General features: G+C 45.9%; 1 protein-coding gene across 4 annotated transcripts; it reads left to right on the top strand.

Annotated features, from left to right (window-relative positions):
• Nucleotides 1–5,495: 5,495 nt before the first annotated feature.
• On the top strand, nt 5,496–26,809 carry ROPN1L (rhophilin associated tail protein 1 like). Of its 4 annotated transcripts, none has more exons than XM_047768179.1 (6): nt 5,496–5,614; nt 5,961–6,115; nt 7,736–7,859; nt 10,285–10,446; nt 15,710–15,885; nt 26,640–26,809. In XM_047768179.1, exons 2-6 carry the CDS (start codon nt 5,985–5,987, stop codon nt 26,734–26,736), a joined length of 690 nt encoding a protein of 229 aa, XP_047624135.1. In that variant the 5' UTR covers nt 5,496–5,614; nt 5,961–5,984; the 3' UTR covers nt 26,737–26,809. The 4 variants fall into 4 exon arrangements, with proteins under 4 accessions (XP_047624135.1, XP_047624128.1, XP_047624150.1 ...); XM_047768172.1 differs by having other exon boundaries at nt 5,941–6,115; XM_047768187.1 differs by lacking the exon at nt 26,640–26,809 and adding an exon at nt 20,844–21,046 and having other exon boundaries at nt 5,498–5,614; nt 5,941–6,115.
• Nucleotides 26,810–27,144: the final 335 nt, after the last annotated feature.

Genomic DNA, 27,144 nt, shown 5'->3' with positions numbered 1-27,144 from the left:
CTAAGCCCCACCCACCAGAGGGATTAGAATCGGCTCCTCCTACCAGAGGGCAGGCATCAGCCCCTCCCATCAGGAAGCCTACACCAAGCCCCCATACTGACTTCAGCCACAAGGGGGGCAGACACCAGAAGTAAGGGAGGCTACAACCCTATTATCTGTAAAAAGGTCACCACACCAAAAACCTATAAAAATGAAAAAACAGAGAACTATAACTCAGATGAGGGAGAAAGAAAAAAGAAAGAAAAACAGCTAGGCCATGAGGAGATTCTCAGCCTCCAGGAAAAAGACTTTAAACTGTTGATGCTGAAGAAGATACAAAACATTGGAAATAAACTGGAGGCAAAGATGGATAACTTATAGGAAACATTGACCAAAGAGATACAAGATATAAAACTTAAGAAGAGATGCAAAATAAAATAACTGAAATAAAAAATTCACTAGAAGCAGCTAACAGCAGAATACAGGAGGCAGAAGAACGAATAAGTGAGGTAGAGGATAGATTAGTGGAAATTAAAGATGCAGAACGGAAAAGAGAAAAAAGATTGAAAACAAATGAAGAGAGTCTCAGAGAACTCTGGGACAATGTGAAACACACCAACATCTTTATTATAGGGGTGCCAGAAGGAGAAGAGAGAGAGAAGGGGACAGAAAAAATATTCCAAGAGATAATAGCCGAAAACTTCCCTAACATGGGAAAGGAACCACCCACTCAAATCCAGGAAGCACAACGAGTACCATACAAAATAAACCCAAGGAGGAACACCCCGAGACACATACTAATCAAACTGACCAAAATTAAAGACAAAGAGCAAATCTTGAAAGCAGCCATGGAAAAGAAACAAATAACATACAAGGGAACCCTGATAAGGCTATTGGCAAATTTTTCAACAGAAACTCTGAAGGCCAGAAGGGAGTGGCATGATATACTCAACATGATGAAAGGAAAAAACCTCCAACCAAGATTACTCTACCCAGCAAGGCTCTCGTTCAGATTTGAAAGAGAAATCAAAACCTTCACAGATAAGCAAAAGCTGAGAGAATTCAGCAACACTAAACCAGCCTTACAACAAATACTAAAGGAACTTCTATAGGCAGAAAAGAACAAGAGAAGAAGGAAAGGAAAAATAGCAGCAAAAACAAATCCAAAGGAATTAATAAAATGGCAATAAGAACATACATATCAATAATTACCTTAAATGTGAATGGACTAAACGCCCCAACCAAAAGACATAGACTGGCTGAATGGATACAAAAACAAGACCTATATATATGCTGTCTTCAAGAGACCCACTTCACTTCTAGGGACACACACAAATTGAAAGTGAGAGGATGGAAGAAAATATTTCATGCAAACAGGGATCAAAAGAAAGCTGGAGTAGCAATACTCATATCAGACAAAATAGACTTTAAAATGAAGAATATTTTCAGGGACAAAGAAAGACATTACATAATGATCAAAGGATCAATCCAAGAAGATGTTATAACAATTTTAAATATCTATGCTCCCAACACAGATTCACCACAATATATAAGGCAACTGCTAACAACCTCAAAAGGAGAAATCGACAATAACACAATGATAGTGGGGGACTTTAACACCCCACTTACAGCAATGGACAGATCAACCAGACAGAAAATCAATAAGGAAACACAGGCCCTGAATGAAGCATTAAACCAGATGGACTTAATAGATATTTATAGGACATTTCATCCAAAAGCAACAGAATACACATTCTTCTCAAGTGCACATGGAACATTCTCTAAGATTGACCATATCCTGGGCTATAAATCCAACCTCAGTAATTTTAAGAAAATTGAAATCATATCAAGCATCTTTTCTGACCACAATCTATACGACTGGAAATCAACAACAAGAAAAAAACTGCAAAAAACACAAACACGTGGAGACTCAACAACATGCTACTAAATAACCAATGGATCACTGAAGAAATCAAAGAGGAAATTAAAAAATACCTAGCAGCAAATGACAATGAAGATACGACACTCCAAAACCTATGGGATGCAGCAAAAGCCGTTCTAAGAGGAAAGTTTATAGCAATACAAGCCCACCTCAGGAAACAAGAAAAAGCCCAAATAAACAAGCTAACTTTACATCTAAAGCAGCTTGAGAGAGAAGAACAGACAAGACCTAAAGTTAGTAGAAGGAGAGAAATCATAAAGATCAGAGCAGAAATCAATGAAATAGAAACAAGGAAAACCATAGAAAAGATCAATGAAACAAAAAGCTGGTTCTTTGAAAAGATCAACAAAATTGATAAACCCCTAGCCAGACTTATCAAGCAAAAAAGAGAGAGGACTCAAATCAACATAATTAGAAATGAAAAAGGAGAAGTAACAACGGACACCACAGAAATACAAAGGATCATAAGAGACTACTACATACAACTATATGCCAATAAAATGGAAAACCTAGAAGAAATGGACAAATTCTTAGAAAAGTACAATCTTCCAAGACTAAACCAAGATGAAATAGAAAAGACGAATGGACCCATCACAAGAACTGAAATTGAAACTGTGATTAAAAAACTTCCAACAAACAAAAGTCCAGGACCAGATGGCTTCACAGGTGAATTCTATCAAACATTTAGAGAAGAGCTAACACCTCTCCTTCTGAAACTATTTCAAAAAATTGCAGAGGAAGGGATACTCCCAAACTCATTCTATGAGGCCACCATCACCCTGGTACCAAAACCAGACAAAGACTCCACAAAAAAAAGAAAACCACAGGCCAATATCACTGTTGAACATCAATGCAAAAATTCTCAACAAAATACTAGCAAACCACATCCAACAATACATTAAAAGGATTATACATCATGATCAAGTGGGATTTATCCCAGGGATGCAAGGGTTCTTCAATATTCGCAAATCCATCAGTGTGATACACCACATTAACACACTGAAGAATCAAAACCATGGGATCCTCTCAATAGATGCGGAAAAAGCTTTTGACAAAATCCAACACCCATTTCTGATAAAAACCCTTCAGAAAGTGGGCATAATGGGAACCTACCGCCACAAGATAAAAGCCATATATGACAAACCCACAGCGAACATCATTCTCAATGGTGAAAAGCTGAAAGAATTCCTGCTGAGATCAGGAACAAGACAAGGATGTCTGCTCTCCCCACTACTATTCAATATAGTTCTGGAAGTCCTAGCCACAGCAATCAGAGAAGTAAAAAAATAAAAGGAATCCAAATTGGGAAGGAAGAAGTCAAACTATCGCTATTTGCAGATGACGTGATACTTTACCTAGAGAATGCTAAAGACTCTACCAGAAAACTGTTAGAGCTTATCCACGAATTTGGCAAAGTTGCAGGATACAAAATCAATACACAGAAATCGATAGCGTTTCTATATACTAACAATGAAAAAGCAGAAAAGGAAATTAGGGAAGCAATCCCGTTTACCATCACATCCAAAAGAATAAAATACCTAGGAGTAAACCTACCTAAAGAAACAAAAGACCTGTACTCTGAAAACTACAAGCCACTGATGAAAGAAATCAAAGATGAAACAAATAGATGGAAAGATATATCATGCTCATGGATTGGAAGACTTAATATTATCAAAATGACTATGCTACCCAAGGCAATCTACAGATTCAATGCAATCCCTATCAAATTATCAAGGACATTTTTCACAGAACAGGAACAAAATATTTTCAAGTTTTTTTGGAAGCACAAAAGACCCAGAATAGCCAAAGACATCCTGAAAAAGAAAAATGGAGCTGGAGGAATCAGGCTCCCGGACTTCAGACTATACTACAAAGCAACAGTCATCAAAACTGCATGGTACTGGCACAAACACAGACATATAGATCAGTGGAACAGGATAGGAAGCCCAGAATTAAACCCACACACCTACAGCCAACTAATCTATGACAAAGGAGGAAAGACTATACAATGGAGAAAAGACAGCTTGTTCAAGAAGTGGTGCTGCAAAAACTGGACAGCCACATGGAAAAGAATGAAATTGGAACACTCCCAACACAAGACAGAAAAATAAACTCCAAATGGATTAAAGACCTAGATATAAGACCAGACACTATAAAACTCCTAGAGGAAAACATAGGCCAAACATTCTCTGACATAAACAACAGCAACATCTTATCAGATCCACCTCTTGGAGTATTGACAATAAAAAGAAAAATAAACAAATGGGACCTAAGCAAACTTCAAAGTTTCTGCACAGCAAAGGAAACCCTAAACAACACAAAAAGACATCCCACAGAATGGAAGAAAATCTTTCAAATGAATCAACTGACAAGAGATTCATCTCTAAAATTTATAAACACCTTCCGCAGCTCAATACCAAAAAAACTAACAACCCCATCAAAAAATAGGCAGAAGATCTAAACAGACAGTTCTCCAAAGAAGACATACGGATGGCTGAGAAACATGAAGAGATGTTCAACATCACTCATTATTAGAGACACGCAAATCAAAACCACTCTGAGGTACCACCTTACACCAGCCAGAATGGCCATCATCCAAAAGTCTACAAACAAGAAGTGCTGGAGAGGGGGTGGAGAATAAGGAACCCGATTACACTGTTGGTGGGATTGTAAATTGGTGCAACCACTGTGGAAAGCAGTATGGAGATTCCTCAGAAAACTAAACATAGAGCTCCCATTGGATCCAGCAATCCCACTCCTGGGCATCTATCCAGAGAAAACCACGACTTGCAAAGACACATGTACTCTGATGTTCATTGCAGCACTATTTACAATAGCCAAGACATGGAAACAACCTAAATGTCCATCGACAGAGGAGTGGATCCAGAAGATGTGGTACATATACACAATGGAATATTACTCAGCCATGAAAAGGAAGGAAATACTGGCATTTTTAGCAACATGGATGGACCTAGAAACTATCATGCTAAGTGAAGTCAGCCATACAATGAGACACCAACACCCAATGCTTTCACTGACATGTGGAATCTGAAGAAAGGACAGACAGAACTTCTTTGCAGAACAGATGCTGACTCATAGACATTGAAAAACTTATGGTATCTGGAGGAGACAGTTTGGGGGGTGGGGGGATGTGCTTGGGCTGTGGGATGGAAATCCTGTGAAATCAGATTTTTATGATCATTATACAACTACAGATGTGATAAGTTCATTTGAGTAATAAAAAAAAATTAAGACAAAAAGAGATGCAACGAGAACCTGCTGTGTAGCAGAAGAAAATCTACTCAGTAGTTTATAAGAACCTATATGGGAAAAAAGAATGGATATATTTATATGCATGACTGTATCATTTTACCATACACCTAAAACTAATACACCATTGTAAGTCAACTTTACTCCAATAAAATTAAATTAATCAAAAGGAAAAAAAAAAGTCCTTTTCAAGTGAAACGTTCTGCTCCCACAGCGAGGTAAACTAAGGCACTGCGAAACCAGACTGCGCAAGCGCATTGCTCCACCATATGTGCGCGTGCGCGGCTCCAGGGGGTGGAGCCCGCATGTGTTTTGGTTGCTTGGATACCGCTGCGAAACAATAGCGGTGGCTTGCTGCCCAGTTGCTGGGTCTGCGCTAGAACCAGCGGTTGGCCCTCATTTTCTGAGGAACCGGAGGAGCGGGTAAGAGCCTTCGCCGGCTGCCGGCGCCTCAGGAAGCCAGCCTCTTGGCCTGCCCTCAAACCCAAAACTGCCGCCCAGCCCCGGTCCCCGGCCCCTCCGAACCCGAGGAAAGGCGGGCAGCCTGCCCTGGCCCGGTTTAAACGCACCACCCCCGGCCTGGTTCAAGATCCCGGACCCCGCCCAGTCCCGCCCCAGACCCTTTTCCCCCACTAGGCTTCAAACTGGGGACCCTGGACTCCGTGCTCTGGCCCGGCCCCTGGGTCCCCTGGCCGTCGCGTCTCTCCGAGTGTCCTAGGCTGACCTACCAGCCTTTTCTCCCTCCGCAGCACACCTTGATTCTTTCCAGCCTGGTCCTGGTCTGCGGAGAGCGATGCCGCTTCCCGACACCATGTTCTGCGCACAGCAGATCCACATTCCCCCGGAACTGCCAGACATCCTGAAGCGGTTCACCAAGGCTGCGATCCGCACCCAGCCCGCGGACGTGCTGCAGTGGTCCGCGGGGTAAGTTCCACCGGACTGGGACCTTGGAGAGCCCCCTGGTCCCCTTTGCCCAGTCGTGCCTAGTGAGTCCTCCTTCCTGGACAATGCTCAGTACCCTGAGTACCGGCAAAACCTTTTTTAGCTTTGGTATCTACACCTAATATAGTATTGTAGATACCATACACCTAATGTAGGTACCAGTGGGTTTGGTATTTACACCTAAGTATCTATTTAGGAAGCGTCGTGGTTTATTGACCACGAGACCAGAAATTACTGCAAAATGCCCATTTATCTACAAAGCAATGGCAGCTCTATTGTTGGAGAGTGATATTTATGCAGGTAGACTAAAATTTATAAACCAGTTACATTGGGTAATAAGTTTCTGCCTTGTGTTATCAACTCGAACTATCACAGTCCCTTTATTTGTGAAATGATTTTTACAAGGAAGAATCTTATGGTTATATTCCTTGTCTTCAGAAAATCCTCCAGGATTGAGTACCTTTTGAGGTTATTGGAACCAGAAAGACTAGTTTATGTCAGGTAACCATCCCAAGGCTGCTATAAAGTTAAACTTTGCCCAGCTTAGTTCAAGCATATGAGCGTCACAGTTTATTGCAACAAACATTCTGCTTCCAGGAACAGACATTAAGTTAACAAAATATGACTGAACTTGTCCTAAGAGCGTGAAAGTTGAATTTGAGGGGGTGGAGAGAGAAAAAGGGGATGAGATATAAAATTTCTTTTAGCCCATCAAATATCTATTGATCTACATTTTGTTACATGTTCAGAGATGTTTTCTAACTACTTGTATCTTTGAAATTATTACTGGTAGCCCTGGATGATTTAGTGCTTTATTTTCCTGGATATGGCATTTCTCTGACAGTGGTAAGGTTGTGAGGGCAGCAAATGATGTGGCTTCAGCAGCCATTCTCAGCTGCATGCACCCACAGAGAGTGAGCTTCCAGAAGACCCTGCCTGGCACCCCTCACCCTCCAGCCAGACCCCCCGGGGTCCTGTCCCCCTCCTGTCGTGTTGCCCCAGACTCTCTCTGTGTCCCAGCTTCTTCCTAGTATTAGCACCAATATCCATGTCCCAGAAAGGAATGATTGAGTGGGAAAATACTGAAGAAAAAAAAAAAAATACCAGGCAGGAAAGGTGAAGAGTAGGGGAGGTTGGCCCTGAGTTGGCCAAACAGGTGACTTCCCTGTTCTGAGTGCCTGAGACCCGAATAGGCAGAGATGCTTGAAATCAAGCCCCTCAAGAAGCAGGGCCAAGTCCCCAGCTGTCAAAATGATACTACTGGACCATGCCCTTGCACTTGGGTCACATGGGGCCCTGACCTCCACCTCCTCTAGCAACATCTCAGGACCTCTAGTGGCATCTACTTGATGAGATTAGCATGTGTCGTGAGAGCCCCAGGAGTGCAGATGGGGGCCTTGAGACAGGGGCCACCATTCTCCCCACTGTGCAGACAGAGAAACAGAGGCATGTGGAGAATGTTAAGTCAGTTGAGTAGAGGGCCTGGGCCAGGGACCTAGCACAGTCCTCCCTCATCACTGTCTCCCTCTGAGGTCATTGATGAAAGTGCATAAAGTCAGCTGGATGCACAGATGAGCCTTCAGCAATGCATGTCGTTGTCAGGTATTTTTCAGCTTTGTCAAGAGGAGATCCACTTCCTGTAAAGGACAGAATTGAAATGCCCATGGCCACTCAGAAAACAGACACAGGCCTGACTCAAGGACTCCTTAAAGTTTTGCACAAGCAGGTATAAGATTGTCTTTGTCATCAGTCAGATGAACTTGAGATAAAGCTTGGCAGAAACCTCCGCATCATCCATACAAGCCCTGCTTCCCTTTGGGAAACCTCCAAGTTTATTCAAAGAAGGAATCTTGTATTCAGTGACGTTTCTCTGGTTTAAAGAATCCCAAATAGGAGTTCCCATTGTGGCTCAGTGGGTTATGAACCTGACTAGCATCCGTGAGGATGTGTTTCTTTCTTTCTTTCTTTCTTTTGCTTTTTCAGGGCCAAACCTGCGGTATCCTCATGGATATTAGTTGGGTTTGTAACCCACTTAGCCACAATGGGAACTCCAAGGATGCTGGTTTAATCCTTGGCCTTGCTCAGTGGGATAAGGATCTGGCATTGCCATGAGCTGTGGTGTAGATCACAGACTCAGCTCAGACCTGGCGTTGCTGTGGCTGTGGTGTAGGCCGGCAGCTGTAGCTCCAATTAGACCCCTCGCCTGGGAACTTCCATATGCCATGGGTGCGGTCCTAAAAAGAAAAAAAAAAAATGCTATTCATGATTATATTGAAATAGAATTTCTTTTAAATACCAAATTAAGGATTTCCCATCATGGCTCAGCGGAAATGAATCCAACTAGGAACCATGAGGTGGCAGGTTCTATCCCTGGCCTCAGTCAGTGGGTTAAGGAGCTGGTGTTGCCATGTGAGCTGTGGTGTAGATGCTGCTCAAATCTGGTGTTGCTGTGACTGTGGCATAGGCCGGCAGCTGTAACTCCGATTAACCCCTAGCCTGGGGATCTCCATATGCCACAGGAGCGCCCTGAAAAAAAAAAAGCTAATAAATAAATAGCAAATTAATACATATGATGCTGCTGGACCAAAAAAAGTATCTGAAAATATGAAATTCCAGATATGGGGGTTGCAAAGATCCTTTTGAAAAGTATGCTAACATGATAATCCACTGCCTTCTTCATCTGAAATACTGCTCTTGGGCATCTGATTTCCAGCCCTCCTAAGAGCCCTCTCGACCCACCATCTCTCAGAGAGTTAAGAGGAAGTGTAATTTATCAGGTGAATTGCTAGAAATCGGTGGTATAACCCTGATTTTTGTTTGTCTTTAACCCTGATTTGATTTGATATCATTATTAGTATTTTGGGCTGTGCCCAGGGGATGCAGAAGTTTCCTGGCCAGGGATTAAATCTGCACAACAGCAGTGACAATGTCGGCTCCTTAACCACTAGGACACCAGGGGAAATGCCTTTAACCCTAATTTTGAAAGTGACTCCTCCCCATTATAGATTTGAAAATCCTGTGTTCCCGTCCAGGGTCCAATGAATTCTGAAAGCAGGATTTTCCCATTTCTCTCTTAAGAGAAAACAAATAACACTAAAAGGAAAAGACTCACTAAGATGGCTCAAAGCTCTTCCACACAGAATACTGCTAGCGGATCGTAGAAGTTACCAATTTCATAGATTGTCTAAAATAGTAGAAGAAATGCATTGATTTTCAGTTTTTAGATTTCTCCCATTTAACTGTTAACATGCGTGGGGTGGGATTTAATTTGATTTATTGAAATTATTTTTATTGTTAAGTATTTCAGACAACAGAGAACGGTGTGCCCATGGTGTCTGTGTGCCCATTTTATTATCATGACATTATGCCATTATGCCTTTTTCCTTTTTTTTTTTTGTCTTTTGTCTTTTGTTGTTGTTGTTGTTGTTGTTGTTGTTGCTATTTCTTTGGGCCGCTCCTGTGGCATATGGAGGTTCCCAGGCTAGGGGTCGAATCGGAGCTGCAGCCCCCGGCCTACGCCAGAGCCACAGCAACGCGGGATCCGAGCCGCGTCTGCAACCTACATCGCAGCTCACGGCAATGCCAGATAGTTAACCCACTGAGCAAGGGCAGGGACCGAACCCGCAACCTCATGGTTCCTAGTTGGATTCATTAACCACTGCGCCACGACGGGAACTCCTTTTTCCTTTTTTTTAATTTTCACAGCTCCACCAGCAGCATGTGAAAGTTTCCAGGCCAGGGGTTGAATTGGACCTGCGGCTGCTGGCCTGTGTCATAGCCACAGCAACACTGCCCTGAACTGAGCCACATCTGTGACCTGCACCACAGCTTACGGCAACACTAGATCCTTAGCCAAGTGAGCGAGGCCAGGGATCAAACCTGCATCCTTATGGACACTATGTCGTGAGCCATAGTGGGAACTCCTTTTTTTCTAAGAAATAACTTCTCCCCCTTCCCTGCCCTTTCACCCCCTACCCCTCCACAAAGCCCCCTCCTCTCCCCTCCCCTCCCCAGGGCGAACAGATGTAGTGAATTCAGATTTCATCTTTGAACCGGGATGGGTACTTGGGATCTGTTTAAGTACAAGTGTTATATTATTTTTGGGGACTTTTAAACTTACACAGATTGTGTCATGCTGTGTTTTTAAACAGTGTAGCCACAAGGAGTATGTGGAATTAGCAGATCTTGAGCAGAAATGGAAAAATTTGTGCCTGCCAATAGAAAAATTCAAAGTGCTCTTGCAGTTGGATCCTTGTGAAAACAAAATCGAATGGATAAAATTTTTAGCACTTGGATGTAGTATGCTTGGTGGGGTACGTACCTATTAATAGCATATTAATAATTCTGAGTAATCATAGGCCTGGGTTAAAAATAATTTAGATGTCTCGGTAACTGAAGGAACACTTTCATTACTTTGTAATTTTGTCTTAGAAAGGCAATTTTTTCCAGATACCTATAGTATTTTAGGTTCATAGTTAATTTACAGAAGTTAAATTCTTATGAATGCCTCAATTTAAAAATGGTAACAGTAGACAAAATATATAGATATTGTTAAATGTGTTTTAAGTTTTAAAAGAGAATGCGTCAATGACTTTATTAAATATACCTCATTTGGTAAACTAATAATTTCTATTTTCCTCATCTGTGCAAAGAGGCATACAATTTTCTATTTTAGTTAAAATCTGTTATTAGTAACTAATAGATACCTTGCTGATGTTAAAAAGTATAACCCATAAGACTTGAGAATAAAGACAAAACAGCTCTCCAGCTTGTGATCTGAGGAGGTACCTGTGGTGGGGAGGGAGTAGAAATCTAGAATCTCTCTTTGACTTAAGTATTTGGGTCAAGTGCAAGGAGGGTTACCACTTTGTTCATGAAGAAAGGGCTTGAGAAAAGAGAACTAGCTCTCTTTATTACAGAGATGAGCAAAGTTTGCTCACATGCTCGCTTCAGTCTTTGGACCTCAGAGCAGATAACTGGCTAATTCATGGCCATTGTTACCTGGGGTGCCCTCATCACCTGGGGTGCCCTCATCTCGGGTCCATGCATAAGCCTCCTTAATTCCGCTTTAACTTATAAGAATTATTTTATGTCATACCACCTTGCACGACCACAAACACAGCTAACTCCCTACAATGAACTTCTAACCCATCCCCTTGGCACCCGCACAGGAAGATTTGGCCCCCTGACCTCATGCTTCCCATTGATCACACACGCACAGGAGAAATATAAATATGTGTATGTGTATATTTTTTTCTTTTTTTTTTTTTTTTTGCTTTCTCAGGGCCACACGTGGCATATGGAAGTTCCCATGCTAGGGGTCAAATCAGAGCTACAGCTGCTGGCCTACTCCACAGCCACAGCAACACCAGATCTAAGCCACATCTAGGACCTACACCACAGCTCATAGCAATGCCAGATCCTTAACCCACTGAGCAAGGCCAGGGATCGAGCCCGCATCCTCCCGGATACTTAGGCTTGTTACTGTGGAGCCACAGCAGGAACTTCTACCCCGAGAAATGCATCATTTAATTGTAGCTGATTTTACCTTTATGGAAAGATAATTATGTTGTTGCTAATCTTCTGGAACTTTGCTTCATTCCCAATTAGATTTCTGTCTCTATTCATCTGTTGCATTACAGATGCTGTAATTCATTCATCTCCTCTACTGTGAATATATATCCACTGAATGAATATACTGCAGTTTACTGGTTCTCCCAATGGCCCCAGCGAGAAACTCTGAAACCCTAATAAAGTCGGGTGTTGGGCTGGTTACTGTCAAGTGTTGCTCACCTTTGTTGCCTGCAGGCAGTGTTTCTGATCTGCCACAGAGAAGGCAGTCGGCCTTGGGCTAGACCCCTCAGAAATAAGTACCATTCTCCTAAGCCCTGAAATCACTGGGGAGAATCCCAGTGGAGCGTTGTTGAGAAGGACAAAGACAAATTCAGTTATTGGAAGAAATTTTATGTTGCTTTGCTCATCTAGAACCCTGTGAAAGCCAGATTTTAATAATATAAAATTAATATTTGATTTTATGGTTTGTGCCTCTAAACTTAGTTGTGAAGTTTAAATTTTTATAATGATGAGAAATTGGAACACTTCCTATTTGGGGGATCCACCTTTGTAATTTATTTAAAAACTACCTTTAAAAACCAAACCAACTCTGTTTTGCAAGGCCTCTCTCCATGCAACACTAGGGTGTGACACTAGATGGAGACATTTGTTAAGGATGGAGCTAAACCAAATACTGGGGAAGGGACTGGAAAACAGCACACACACACACACACACACACACACACACACACACTCAGCTCTTCTTTTCTTCCTATAACTTGAGCCAGTCCCCTAACTAAGGAATCTTTGATGTCATCCTTTGACTCTCTTCCAGCACCAGTGCCCCTTCCCACTGGCCTGGGTAGGAGATTCACGGTGACACTTGCTTTGATGCCCATGTTGGTGGGGCAGCTTGGAGGCACCCCAGTAACACAGCACTGTGATTCCCAGGAGAGTGGCTCTTGGAATTGTCATGAGAGCAGCTGAAATTCTGAAACTGGAAGAACCATAAAACTGGCCCTTTAGAGGCTCCAGAAGCAGCAGTGCCTCTACGCCAAGCTTTCCATGTGTCTGCACTTCAGTCTGCGATGCAGCTTAGGTGCACCTGCTTGGTTGACAACAGCACAGTCACCTCTGCCTGGAGGAATAGGAACCGGAGAATAGAGGGGCCACAGGCAGGAGCTTGAGGGGAGGGGGGCGCCTGCCAGGACAGGGGTCCTTGTGGCTGGTGACATTAGCCTTACCACCCACAACCCTTAGAAAGGGAGAAATCTGTTGTAGGAAAACAAACTCTCCACACCAAGCAGATTTACCCTATGAATCCTTCTGGCTATAAAAATTGCTGAAAATCTTTTTGTCAGAAATGTTAACACTGGTAATGTCATGGCGCCTTTGCAAAGAGAAGTGATGCCAGAATGTTTTGATGTATTTTTCCTTAAAAACCTCTTCCTCAGAAGTGTTTGAACATCACATCACGCAGACGCAGCCGCTGGCTCCTCGCCAGCTGCTTCCTCCCTCCACATCCTCATTGAGGCCCTGAGGTTCCACACTCATGATGACTTTCCTCCGCAGTGTTGGATAAAACAGCAGAATCTAACATAGCAACACGTCTCTGGAATGTTTCAAGCAAGGAACCTGTAAAACATACAACTTAGTTCACCAAGTCCTCCCTCAGGACAGCCTTTCCAGGGGCTGGTGTGTGCAGTGGTCCTTGGAGAAATGAATGCTGTCATTTTTGTAATCAGAGCATCATTTTGCCCCCTGAGTTGGGCTAATGTCAGAACTGTGCCACTACCCTTGCCTTCTGTCACCACAGGGCCATCAGTCAGGGCGGGGATGGGTAGTGTCTTTGCAGATGCCCCGAGTCCCAGCCTATGGGGAGAAATGGACTCATCTCCTCCAGCCAAGCACCAGGTATCCAGGCACCTGCCCCTGTCACTGGCTCCCTGGGCCAACCCAGTGGCTGTTATCAGTGGTGGAATATGGTGGTCACAGGCAGAGCTCAGGAGGCCAACTCCCTGTGTTCTGGTCCCAGCTGGCTTACCTGGGGCAAGTTACTCAGCCTCTCTGGGCCCCACTGACCCCATCACACAAGGTGAAGAGTAAAAGAGATGCCAAATCAAGCTCTCAGAGGAGTCAAGTAAAAGAGATGCCAAGTCAAGCTCTCAGAGGGTACCAGCCACTGAAAACTTCGGGCAAGAACCTCATATCAGTCCACTGCCTTTCCCTCCTGCTGCTGGAAGCACAGGTGATTTTTCTCTGATATTTACCGTGATAACCCAGTCCAGTCCCTGGAGCTTTGAAGAAACAAAGTTGCTGTGTTGTAAGAGGACCTTAGAGAGGCTCACGTATCAGGAAGCTGCATGTGGCCTTTAAGATCTCAGAGGGGCCTCTAACCAACAGCCGGCAGGGAGCCAGGCCCCATTACAGTCTTCCAATTGCGAAGAGTTCCTCCAACATCCTAAGGGTAGTTGGAAATGGACCCACCATCAATCGAGCCTCTGTATGAGAACCAATCCCTGGCCACCACCTGATTGGGGCCTCACAGTGGACCCGGCTAAGCAGTGCCCAAGCTCCTGACCCACAGAAGCTACAAGATAATGAATGTATTGTTTAAAAAAAACAAAACTCTTGTGTCCCTAAGGACATGGGACTCACCTCCTCCCAGTCACCTTTCTTGTCAAGCAAGCAGGGCTGGCTGTGACTGGCCATAAATCTGCAGCTTTCCTCTGGAGATGGTCCTCTGTAGCCATCCCACCGTTTTTGTTTTTGTTTTTGTTTTTGTTTTTTTCCTTGCTCTTTCTTCCTTGTAAATGCAGCCCAGATTCATTTCTGCAGGAGTTTTACAGGCTTGCTGTCTGCACTCTCTACTCTCTTCTGGAGAATGTTAGCACCCTGCTCTCTGCGGGCCAGACAAAGGCTCATGAATTTGGTGACAGCATGCTCTCCAGGGCTGATTTCCTACCTGAGATCAACCATCTGGCAAAAATCCTGGAAATTTAAGCCTAGTACCAAGACTACCCCTCGCTGACCTTTGTGGGCCTTCCCATGGAGGGTGTTTAACACAAGCCATGCCTCCCCCCACCCCGATCGCAAGTCTGCACGCCTTCTTGGTTTGAAGGGGTGGGGGTGGGGGATGGTCAGCATGCTCTGGAATTCTCTGGAAGCTTGTGCTACCTGGGGGTGGGAAGGCCTTCTGACTGAAAGTCAAGGATGTCGGCGGGTGGTAGTGGCCTGGGTGACTGGCCCAGGCCTGTTGCTTTCCTGACCTGTGACAAAGCCCAGAGTGAGGGGTGAGCCTTGCCCAAAGCCAACTTGGAGTCTGGCAAGCACGTGTGCCATGCCCTGCCAGCCCCCACCCTCTGCAGGTGGCCTCTGCCTGGGGACAGTTTGTTCCTTCCCTAGGAATCTCTTGGGGCCAAGGTCTGGCGGGTCCTGCTTTGTCTCAGGAGGTCTGTCGTCAACAAGATCAATACTTCCTCTTCTCTTTAAAAGTCATTCCCATGTAACATAAAATAAAATCTGGATACTAAAAAAGTTTTCAGGCCAATTGCATCCTAATCAAACCTTTTCTTATTTCTTTCTTTATAGCAATATTAAATTCCCCTCGTTCTCAATTTAGAACATATTTTGGGGGAGTTCCCGTTGTGGTGCAGTGGTTAACAAATCCGACTAGGAACCATGAGGTCGCGGGTTCGGTCCCTGCCCTTGCTCAGTGGGTTAACGATCCGGCGTTGCCATGAGCTGTGGTGTAGGTTGCAGACGCGGCTCGGATCCCGCGTTGCTGTGGCTGTGGCGTAGGCCGGGGGCTGCAGCTCCGATTCGACCCCTAGCCTGGGAACCTCCATATGCCACAGGAGCGGCCCAAAGAAATAGCAAAAAAGACAAAAAAAAAAAAAGAACATATTTTGGGGAGAATTTCTGTAAGATGTACTCCAGTGTTTATTCTGCTGCTGTCTTTGCTTCTGGTTTTAGCCAGTCCCAGTAGTAATTGTTTCTCCACCTGCTTTGCGCTGTTTCTAGTCATTAAACACCGCAATGAAGCACTTGTGTGAGATACTGACCTCTGACCCCGAGGGCGGGCCTGCTCGCATCCCCTTCGAGATTTTCTCCTATGTCTACTGTTACCTGTCTGGACTCGACAAGGAGATACCTGCGTCGGACACAGAGTCCTACCTCTCCTCTTTGAAAGACAGAGTGTAAGTGCATTCGTACAGGTGTTTGGAGGACTTCCTCTCACTCTGCTCCCAGAGGGCATTGTTCCAGCCTTTCCCACCTTTGGGAGAAGGGGAGGGGGACACATGCTGTGCCCCCTGGTGTTGCCTGTGGGAAGCGGTGCCATTCTCTGCACACTTTGCAGGGAGAAAATTTATCCTATCATTAAGAAATTAGTATCCAGGAATTCCCATCGTGGTGCAGTGGTTAACGAATCCGACTAGAAACCATGAGGTTGCGGGTTCGGTCCCTGCCCTTGCTGAGTGGGTTAAGGATCCGGCATTGCTGTGACTGTGGTGTAGGTCACAGACGCGGCTCAGATCCCGCGTTGCTATGTCTCTGGCGTAGGCTGGCAGCTACAGCTATGATCAGACCCCTAGCCTGGGAACCTCCCATATGCCGCAGGAGCGGCCCAAGAAATGGCAAAAAGACAAAAAAAAAAAGAAAAAGAAAGAAAAAAAAGAAATGAGTGTCCAAAATGTGTTGATGCTTTTTTTTTTCTTTTCTTTTTAGGGCCACACCCACAACACATGGAAGTTCCCAGGCTAAGGGTCCATTCGGAGCTGTAGCCTCTGGCCCGCCTACAGCCACAGCAACGAGGGATCAGAGCCTCATCTGCGACCTACACCACAGCCACAGCAACGTGGGATCCTTAACCCACTCAGCAAGGCCGGGAATTGACCCTGCATCCTCATGGATACTAGTCGGGTTCATTACCACTGAGCCACAATGGGAACTCTGTGTCTAGATTCTTAATTACGGGATGTCAAATGGTTTAAAACCAGGGCATGTTCAAAAGAAAAAATTCATTTATCAACAATGAAACACGGAAATGGGTCACTGCAGCTGGAGGGTGTGAGTGTGGAGCATGCTGTGCCCCTGCCCCCAGGTTGTGCTGCTAGGGTGTGGTGGGGGGGACAAGAAGAAAGAGCAGCCCTGGCAGAGGGTAGTGGTGACCCCTCTGAGGCTGGTGACTGGGCCATCCAGGCAGTGGGAGCCTTGTGATTAGAGGGGTGGCCCCCCCCAAGCTCCCAGGCCTGGCAGTGTCCCCCACCCTGACCCCTGCAACCTGCCCTCACAGCCACTGCCCCCAGGTGCTGTGCCCAGGGTTGTCTGAGCCCCAACACCTTTCGCCTTGAGACAAAGATATGCTTATGGAGCATTGCCTCTGGGCCAGGATGTAGTGCTGGGTCAGATTATAATAGAGCCAGGGTTCAAGAGATGGGGATGGTGACAGTGACGGCAGCACTGTGTCAGCCCTGCCTGCCTCACCACTGAGAAGCCGGAGCCCAGCAGACCAGTCACCACCTCCCAGGCTGTTGTCCCCTCCCACTGTCCCCAGCCATCCTGTCTGGGATGCCAGAGTTGAACCTGGGCCTGGCTCCCACCTCACTTCCTCCCTGTGGGGACCCAGGCTGCCCCACAGCCCATGCCTCTGTCATCATCTCCCCTTGTTCAGCCCTCCCCATCCCTCCAAACTAATTTCCATTCTCCCTTCTTCACACCGCACCCCTTTGAGGCTCCAGACTCTGGTGTCCCATCCTTCTTCCCTCTTGTCCCCTCTGCCTGGGCTCCTCCCTCGGGGTCCTAGTCCCATCATCGCATGCAGGTTCAGGCCATGCCTTGGCCTTGCTTCCCAAACCTGACCACTCCACGGGGATGTCTGGTGCACAGGTCAGGCTTAAAACATCCCAACAGAAACGCATGTCCACCCAAAACTCCCCTCTTCAGTTCTTCTCCCCCCTCTCGTAAATCGTGTCACTGTCTCTCCACTAGGTCAAGAGAAGACATTGGGGACCCTCAACCAATGCCCCTCCCCTCCCTAACCCTCTCCATCCCTACCTGCCATGAGCACTCTGCTCTCTCCACCAGCACCTGCTGCTGCCTGCCCCCCTCCACTCCCTCCCCATTCCCCCCACTCCCCCTTTCCACTCCCTCCCCACTCCCCCCACTCCCCTCCTCCAGTCCCTCCACTCCCCTCCCACTCCCCCCCCCCCAGCTACACGCACAAATTCTGGCCTCACCACTTTCCCAAGGCCGTATCTCCTGCCTGGTCTTGTCCATTCTCTAGACAGGCCACTGTCCTTTAAAATGATCACTCAGGTCACTTCCCATCCACGCCTTCGCAGCTCACAGTGTCTGACCCCTGCCTGGTTAGTGCAGTGAGGATTTGGAGACAGCAAAGCCTGTCCTAACTTCAGGCCTTTGTGCTTGTCTCAGACACCCTGCCCCTCTGTACCGCTGCCGAGTGTCGCCTGCTCAGGGAGGGCCCCTCTAAAGTTCTCTGCCCATAAGGCAGCACCTCTGCCCTTCTCTCCCTCTGTGAGGGCATCTTCCATCTGTATAGGGGCACAGCACAGCCATGTGAGCGAGTTTACCAGTTGGCGTGGCGCCTATGGGCAGATCAGTGCTGGGGGCATGAGTGGTGGAGGTGGAGGGGCATGGGAACCTCTGAGGAGTTCAGATTATGCCTGATGGCACTAGGGAGCCATATAAGGTCTTAGAGAAGGAACATTGTGTAATTCTTGGTCAGAAGACCCCTTGAGGGGCAGCTGTAAGGAGACTAGTTATGAGACTTTTGTGAAGGTCCAGACAAGAGCTGATGGAGAAGGAAGAGGCTCTTTAGAGCGGCTTGGATTTGGGTGGCTGGTTGTCTATGCGGAGTGAGGAGAGAGGGACTTCCGGGATGGCCCTAAATGGCTCTGAGGGAATAAACATCCCACATGCTGCCCAGGAAGGCCCTGGGTGTGGCAGGACTTGTGAGTTGATAGGCTGTGGGGCAGGCCAGAGCGTGTCAGGGAGCACAGATCTGGGCTGGAGTCCTCCAGGAGGACGTCCCAGTGTGATCAGACTGCTAGGGGGCATGGAGGGACAGCGGAGTCCAGCCTTGGAGGAGGGGGCAGTGAGTGAGGAGGAGAGCTGGGTAGAGCAAGGGACGGGGGAGGGTAGCGAGGGGCCTTGTCCAGTGTGGCAGGCCCCAGAGCTGTCCTTTATGCTGGCCACAGAGGGCCCTGTGCCCCTGGCACTGGTGATTTCAGGGGAGTAGTGACGATGGAGGAGATGGAATATGGGCTCAAGCTGCCCTGGAAAAGGCTCCAACCCCAGGGAAGGGGGAGGTAGGCAGTACCTCTGCAGGGAGGAGCAGGGCACCTAACTGCTAGGTGGGAGGTCAGGGTTTACAGCCTGGTGCCTCGTGCACCCTGACCATGAACAGCACCCCACAGGAAATACCTGGATGGACCTGAGCACTCAAGTAACTGGTCCTTAGAGCCAGGCACAGAGCTGGGCTTTCTTAGTTGTCCACGATAGCAAAACCATCCCCAGTTGTCACCTAGATGGAGGCGGCAGGCTGCATGGCGAGCACCCGGCCCTGTGGCCCCAGGCCTGGATCAGAAACCGATCCCCCACTCCTCCATCACAAACTTGATAGCTAGGCTGCTGTTTACAGTGAGAGTGATTTCTTTTTTGTCTCTAGCTATTTCGCAATCATTTATTCATTCCTGATTCGTTTGTTCATTCATTCATTCACTCACTCCTTGCTTGATCCCCAAAGTGTTGCAGAGCCCTCAGTATCTCCTTGGCAAGTGATGCTGGACTTTGCCCTGCACTGCCTTTCATGGCCGCTCAGGCGGTGATGGCCATGGGGGTTGCCTATAGAGAGACAAACCAGGCTGGGCAGATGAAGCTGGGGAACCGCCCTGGCCTGACCTTGCCAGGGAGGCCTGGGATGCCCTGGCAGGTTAGAGCTCCCCACCCATTGCCAGGAGGACCCTGGTGTGGTTGTTCGAGTGAGATATGTTCTTAAGCCACAGGTTCTGCCTGAAATGAAGAATCACTGTATTTTACAAAGAAAACCCAATTAAATTCCACTGCATTTTTCTTTCACCCATCCCATGGTTAATGATTCCTCCCCGCCTGTGGGAATAAGCTCCAGGAGTCATTGCTTTGGTATCAGCAGGACAAAGACAATTAGGATGCTCTTGCTGTCTGAGCAGAGGTCAGGTGCCCTGCAGTGGGAGGTCTCCCCACAGCCAGGAGGGCAGGTGCTCAGGGAGACCAGCCTGGTCCCCCATCAGCCCCCCCATGGGCCAGTGGCCACAATGGGAGACTATTTAGCAGATGTAACTCCCTCCCCTGGGCCTCTAAGAGGTGGTTGAATTGTTGGCAGAATGTATTTTAGAACCCCTAACTTGTGTTCCTTTTACTTTTTTACTTTTACTTTTAAATACTTTTTAACTTACTTTTAAATACCTTTTCTTTTCCTTTTTTAACTTTTCCTTTTTTTAACTTTTACTTTTAAATATGAGCCCTCAACACAGCTCTCATTTTCTCACTGACATTGAAAATGAACCTTGTTGTAGTTCAGAATTTTTACACTTACTAAATGATGTCAGTAGAAATTTACTAATATTAACTTTTTTTTTTTTTTGGCTGTGCCCGTGGTATGTGGAAGTTCCTGGGCCAGGGATTGAACCTGTGCCACAGCAGCAACCCAAGCTGCTGCAGTGACAATGCCAGATCCTTAATCTGCTGTACCACAAGAGAACTCCCTATCTTTTAAGAAATAATACTATCTGTAGATAAAAAGAAAAATCAAAAGATATACTGTTGTCAATGCCAAAGCTTCATAGACTTAAGACAGTCATTTGAGTTTTACTGGACCAACTTTTTAAATAGGATACTTTTGTTTTACTAGTGACTGAAATTTGAGTTGTCAATAAAGAAAAATCTGTAAACATAGTACCTATTATTTCACCTAGAAATAAATGCCCATTTTTTTGTATAAGAAAGTAGAATGCTTTATTTTTAGAGGTAGGAATTACTGTTTTGAGACTGTAAATAATCAATTTTAAGGTAAAACTTACCTATTATACTGTGTTCCATAAAAATTGTATTGTGTGCTATAAGCAATCACTAATAAGGCTATCTGTTTCCAATTTAGAGACTCTAGAAAGAATGGCATGGTAGGACTTTCAGATTTCTTCACTCTAAAGAAGAAAATTTAGAAAACCTGGAAAATTTAGAAAACCTGGAAAAGAAAACTCAGAAGACATAGACCACTTACACAGAGAAGAACACATTTTAATGTCAAAACAGTGCTTTTGAAAACCTTGGCACCAAATACAACTTGTCATTAACCACACACATATGTAGTGTGAGTCTTGTTTAAATGGAGGGTGGCCAGTGCCTCATGGGGCCTATTGATTACTTTTCACTGTGTTCATAAGGACCTTAAAAGCAAAACATTCACAGGAGTGAAATGACCTCTTCGAATCAAACAGGCTATTAGGATGCTGCAGAGAAGGGAGGGGGATGGGCAGTTCCTGAACTGCCTGTTGCTCTTCTTGTGCAAAGCCTGAGCAGTAGGAAGGCCTTTGCTTCCTGGGAAGAGAGGCTTCAGTTGAAGCTGGATCATCTCTGTGACAGGAGGGCCTGGGGTCTTCCTGGCTGGGAGAGCGACCATGGCCGGGAAGCAAATTGAAGAAACAACTGGGGCCAGCACTTGGTCCACTGGACAAAGAACAGCATCTGAGATCCTTTATTTGCTTTCTTTGTATAGATTCTTCAGAATGCCAGTGCCAATTAATGTATCTCAGATTATTGTTCTGAGAACTTGGGAATGGTTTAACCTGTTGGGTCTGCAGATTTGTTACCCACCCTAATACGTGTTTTTTTGTTCGTTTGTTTGTTTTGGTCTTTTTAGGGCCACACCTTCAGCATATGGCAGTTCCCAGGCTAGGGGTTCAATTGGAGCTGTAGCTACCAGCCTACACCACAGCCACAGCAACACGGGATCCAAGCCGCATCTGTGACCTACACCACACCGGCTCCTTAACCCACTAAGGCCAAGGATCAAACCCATGTCCTCATGGATGCTAGTCAGGTTCATTAACTGCTGAGCCACAATGGGAACTCCCACCCTAGTACGTGTTATCGGGTGTTCAAAGACTTGTGAAGGCTCAAAGTTAGGAGGTAACAAATTAATCAAAGTTAATTTGTTGTTATCTAAAAAAGTGTGTCATTTTTTGCACTGAAAAGTGTAAAGTATATCATTCATCTGGACACTGGACATTTGAGATGATCATCTGCCTGGACTTATGGTCAGCCTCCCAGTGAACAGACACTATAGCAAGACTATTTGTAAGATTACCAGGAACTTTTCAGAGCTGGAGTTTTAAAAGCTTTTTACAGTTTTTGAGTTGCTTTAAATCTTCTCAAAATTCGGACTTCCCCAAAGAATGTACGTATTTTTTCTTTCAACTATAATGCCTCCATACACAGGAATAAGAAGAAAGATAGCTTAGGTTTTGTGTAAGTACAGTGGTAAGTTGTGTGGTGTGATTAGGTGTGTGCAGGGGAAGTACTATAGCAGAAGTGCCATAGCAGTAAGGCGTGTGCAAAGGAAACGGGTGTGCAAAGTAAGGGATGTGCGAAGGAACACACCCAAACGGCACTCGGATGTCCCTGCGCCCCTGACACAGACCTCGTGCAGGGTACAGAGGGTTTTGTGTTTTAAGCCAGGCAATCAGCCACCTCAGGAGGCACACATGGTAGAGAGCACAGGACGTTTGCATGTGACAAAGAGAAGAGATGCTGGCTTGCCATCAGTCAGGAGACAGAAAAGGGACAACTTAATACAACCAATTCACAGCTGCTCCTCAGAGGGAACAATGAAGAAACAGCACTGGGGAGACCCCCTCTGTCCGAGGTTATGGATGCAGCTCTGGAGAATGACTTGGAGGGTTTGCAAGGGTTGAGCTGCCCAGAGTATCACTGGGCCCATTGGAGATCAGCTGGGTACCTGGGTGAACAAACTGCTAGACTCTTGTCAAAGTTGGGTGTGGAACAAGCTGACAAGGAATTTTGAGGAATGAAGGCCACAAAGAAGCATCCTCAGGGAATGTTTTCCAATGAACCCTTCCCAAGGCAACTGCTGGAGGGTTTCAGACCACCACAGAGATTGGAGGGGTCAGCACAAGGACCAGTAGGAAGCATTGAATGTACATTTATCCATAGAACTGAGATGAAATGCTGGTGATAAGGGATTTGCTGTTGCGGGTCATGGCTGCACATTCTGACAACCTAGGTCCCTAACATCTCAAACAAGGTGCCCGCCTGAATTGGCCATTCCCAAGCTTATAGGGACAGAGGCCGTGACTGCCCTGAGGCCTGCTTGCCAACAAGGGTCTGTCCATTCGGCAGAACTCGGGAGGAAACTTGATTTCATTGCAGCTGTCCTGTGGGGAGGTTGTGGGGGAGGGACATGGAGCCCCAACCACATCTTGTCCCCAGAGGCCAAACTCACATTTACCAAAAGAACCTCATCAAATTTCTGACCAGCCAAACTGACTTAGGTCAAAATGATATATTTGGATGGAGTTTTATAAGACTGTGAGTGGATGAATCTTGTCATAAATAAACTTGTTAATGTGGACATCTGAACTCACAAAACGTAAATCAGGGGACACTCTCTCACTCTCAAAAAATCATGTTTCAGTAATGAAAGAGAATGAAGTAGTGAATGGATAAATTGTGGTCTATCTAAACAATGGAATATTATTCAGCTCTAGAAAGAAATGAGCTATCAAGCCATGAAAAGACATGGAGGAATGTTAAACGCATATCACAAAGTGAAAGAAGCCAATCTGAAAAGGTTACACACTGTTACACATTCTAGAAAAGGCATACTGTAGAGATACTAAAAATATCGGTGGTTTCTGGGCAAAGGGGCAGGTGATGAATAAGTGGAGGCCACAGGATGTTTAGGGCAGTAAAAATACGCTGTATGATTCTATGATGTCCAAACCCAGAGACAGTACCCAGTCCCAAGAGGAACTCCATGGTAAGCTATGGCCACAGGCTGATAATGATGCATTGGTGTAACAAATGGACCTTCTGGTGGGGATATTGATGGTTGGAGGCTATGTGTGCATCTGTGCAGTGGGCACATGGAATGAAGTATCGATGCCGGCTGCAATATGGATACCTGTTAACCATCCTGCTGGAGGACATGCTCTGGGGTTTGTTCCTGGTCTTAAAAGGTGGCTCTTCCTCAAGAATGACTTTGTCATGAACTGGAAATGACATTCCTTTAACAATTTCCAGGCCCCCAAATCATTTTGGTCTGATTGAAGGCTCTGTCAGGGCCCTAAAGTTAAAGCAAAAAGAGCTTGACCCAGAAACAGGAACTCACTTTTGTCTAGTTGATGCCACCAGAACACATATGTCATCCATCTGTGGGGGCCCTGAGGTGGGGTGAGCAGTCTTGTGACCAAAATGCAAATTCTGTTTCGGAGGGGAAAAGGCACATCTCAATAGTCAGGTCCAAGCTAGGTTTCCAGAGCATTCTTTTAGAGTTGACTCTGGATCAGCAGAGTTCCGTAAGGGGACATAAGGTGGCTGTCCCCTTAATGATGGGCCATAGGATGTCCCAAGAAAGAATACCGAATTTGCCCCTTAGGTCTGACCCCACACCCAGACCTTCAGGCACGGTGCTCTGTCCCTGTCCACACCACTACCCTGCACTGTGAGGTCTTCCTCTGGGTCACTCCCAGCTCAGCTTAAGCCCAGAGGCCATAGCCCTGAGTTGACCACCACCACTGGGTCACCACTGTGCCTTCAGAGGCTGGCCCCATGGAAGTGGACCATGAACTAACTGTGATTAACGAACCATAAAGGGAAATCCCTTTTCTGTCCCATTTTGCTGAGATCCAGGGGCACCCTGTTCCAACACCGACTCAGGCCCTGTGCTGCTCTGTGCCCATACTGGCTGGTATGCTCTTCAGTGACCAGCTGTTAACTTCCCAACCTTGGGCCTTATCTCATTCAAGTGAGCACTTCTGTTCTCCTGCTGATTTGGGCTCTTCAGGCGACACCGACCCTGCTGAATCACCATCATTCCCATTAATGCCCTGCAGTATTTTTTTTTAAATAGCCGTAGGAAGGTTGGCTTTCAATCAGATTGCTAACTGTCTCTGGAGGGCTCACTCAGATGGTTTAATAACTACAAGCTTTGTTGCAAGTACCATTAATTAATCAGCATGTTGGATAAAATAAACTGTTCAAGCAGCTGGAACTTTTTTTTTTTTTAGGGCCGTACTCGTGGCACATGGATGTTCCCGGGCTAGGGTTCGAATGGAGCTATAGCAACACAGGATCCGAGCCTCATCTGCAACCTACGCCACAGCTCACTGCAATGCTGGATTCTTAACCCACTGAGCAAGGCCAGGGATCAAACCCACATCCTCATGGATCCTAGTCGGGTTTGTTAACCGCTGAGATGCAAAGGGAACTCCCATGGCTGGAACTTTTGAATAAAGGAGCCCTAGATGGAGACCAGCACAAAACCCCTTTCCTGCAGGACCCTGCGATGGGGTCCAAGAAGGCCTGAACCATGAGTAGCCGAGGGATGAGGAACCCCCTTAGCTTGAGGACAGAGGTGGCAGATGGCCACCTCTGGACTTAGCTCCTCCAGAGACCAATAAGGTATTTCCAATTAAAATCAATTAAAAAAGAGGCTTTGACATTAATGGGGACTCAGGATTAGAAAAAACATTCCTGGAGTTCCCGTCGTGGCGCAGTGATTAACAAATCTGACTAGGAACCATGAGATTGCAGGTTTGATCCCTGGCCTTGCTCAATGGGTTAAGGATCTGGTGTTGCTGTGAGGTGTGGTGTAGGTCACAGACGCAGCTTGGATCCCGCATTGCTGTGGCTCTGGTGTAGGCCGGCAGCTACAGCTCCGATTGGACCCCTAGCCTGAGAACCTCCATGTGCAACGGGAGCGGCCCTAGAAAAGGCAAAAAGACCAAAAAAAAAAAAAAAAACTATTCCTGGCACTTCTGAGCTGTGGGTTTGGAAAATATTGGCTCTCCTTTGATTCGGGGGGTGGGTGGGCGGGTGGAGTGGGGAAAAGGCTTGGAAAAGACACAAGATGCAAAACAGCCAAAGGTGACTTTGACTTTAGGACTTAGGAAATGTCTGTCCTGTTGAAACACAGGTCCCTGCAGCACAACCAGCTAAATACTTGGTTTTGGTTTTCAACCTACTTGTCAACTTTAAAGAAACTAGTTTTTGTTTTGTTTTGCTTTTGTTTTGTTTTTTTGGTGTTCATGATGTGTAAGAAAGAGAAAAGGCAGAAGTAGCAATGATTTTGGAAATATGCCATCACCTGGCAGGATGGAGTTCCCAGGCCATTGGGCAGGGCCAGTGAGTTTGTTCTTAAAATGATTTGGCTCCAAGTCACTCATTTAACTTTTAATTAGCTGTTATTTCCTGGCAGTCACTGGCATACTTATAAATTCTTATAACAGGAGAAAATCAAGCTTTATAAATGGCTTTCAAATGCAGTGAGATTTTATGTATGCTCAATTTAACAATTAATGAACAGTAAATATATAAATTAATCATTGTTGATTCTGCTATTTCTGTAATTTGCAGCCCATAATTTTTTTCAAGACTTAAACATTTTCAAAGGTCCTCGAAACACTTGTAAGGCCTGAGGCTCTGTGCCTAAGCTCTTCAGGAAATTCCCAACTCTTATTTTCTTGCAGAATTCATTCTTCTTGGTTATCAAAGTAGATTCTCTCCAGAAGCCCTTGGGGTGGGCTGCAGAAGTATAATTAACCCCTTTTCTAGGGGACTGAACCCTAGAAGTCAGAGCCCCAGGGCATCCAGGTCCTCCTCTTGCACCAGGGTGCAGGCCCACCCACCTAACCTAACTCATCTGCTCCTCTAGACTTTTCCAGTATCTGCGAGCATTTCCAGTATCTGCCCCATTTCCCTGGGGCTGGCTTTCCTTGAGGTCAGAAGACTCAACATGTCAAGGAAACTGAATGGGTGTTGATGTGTTCAAGTGCAGTTTTCCCCAAAATGGCTAGATCCTTCCAGAAGACTTGCGTACAGCTGGTATGTATCCCCACCAAAATGGGGCAGGGGTCTATACTTTCCTGTGCTGAGATGAAGCTATTGGCAGAGGATGGAGAATGCTTCCCTTTTGGGCACATGTTGTACTCAGTCACCACCCCAAACCCCACCCCGTGTTTGAATCTAATGTGATGAGGAGTTAGAAGGGACATGACCAGGATGGCTGGACAGACTGGGGCCCCAGGGATATTTGGGTTGGGATAACAGCCAGCTTAGACCTACTAAGGTCTAGGCCCTGTGCTAAGGGTTTGTTTTTGTTTTTTTTTTTACAGCTCACATTACCTGTGTTTTACAGGTGAGGACACTAGGTTGCCCAG

The sequence above is a fragment of the Phacochoerus africanus genome, chromosome 1 (genome assembly GCF_016906955.1).
Source record: "Phacochoerus africanus isolate WHEZ1 chromosome 1, ROS_Pafr_v1, whole genome shotgun sequence".
In the NCBI taxonomy this organism is placed as follows: Eukaryota; Metazoa; Chordata; class Mammalia; order Artiodactyla; family Suidae; genus Phacochoerus; species Phacochoerus africanus.
Note: the sequence above shows the minus strand (reverse complement) of the source record. Positions and strands in the feature narration are given on the sequence as shown.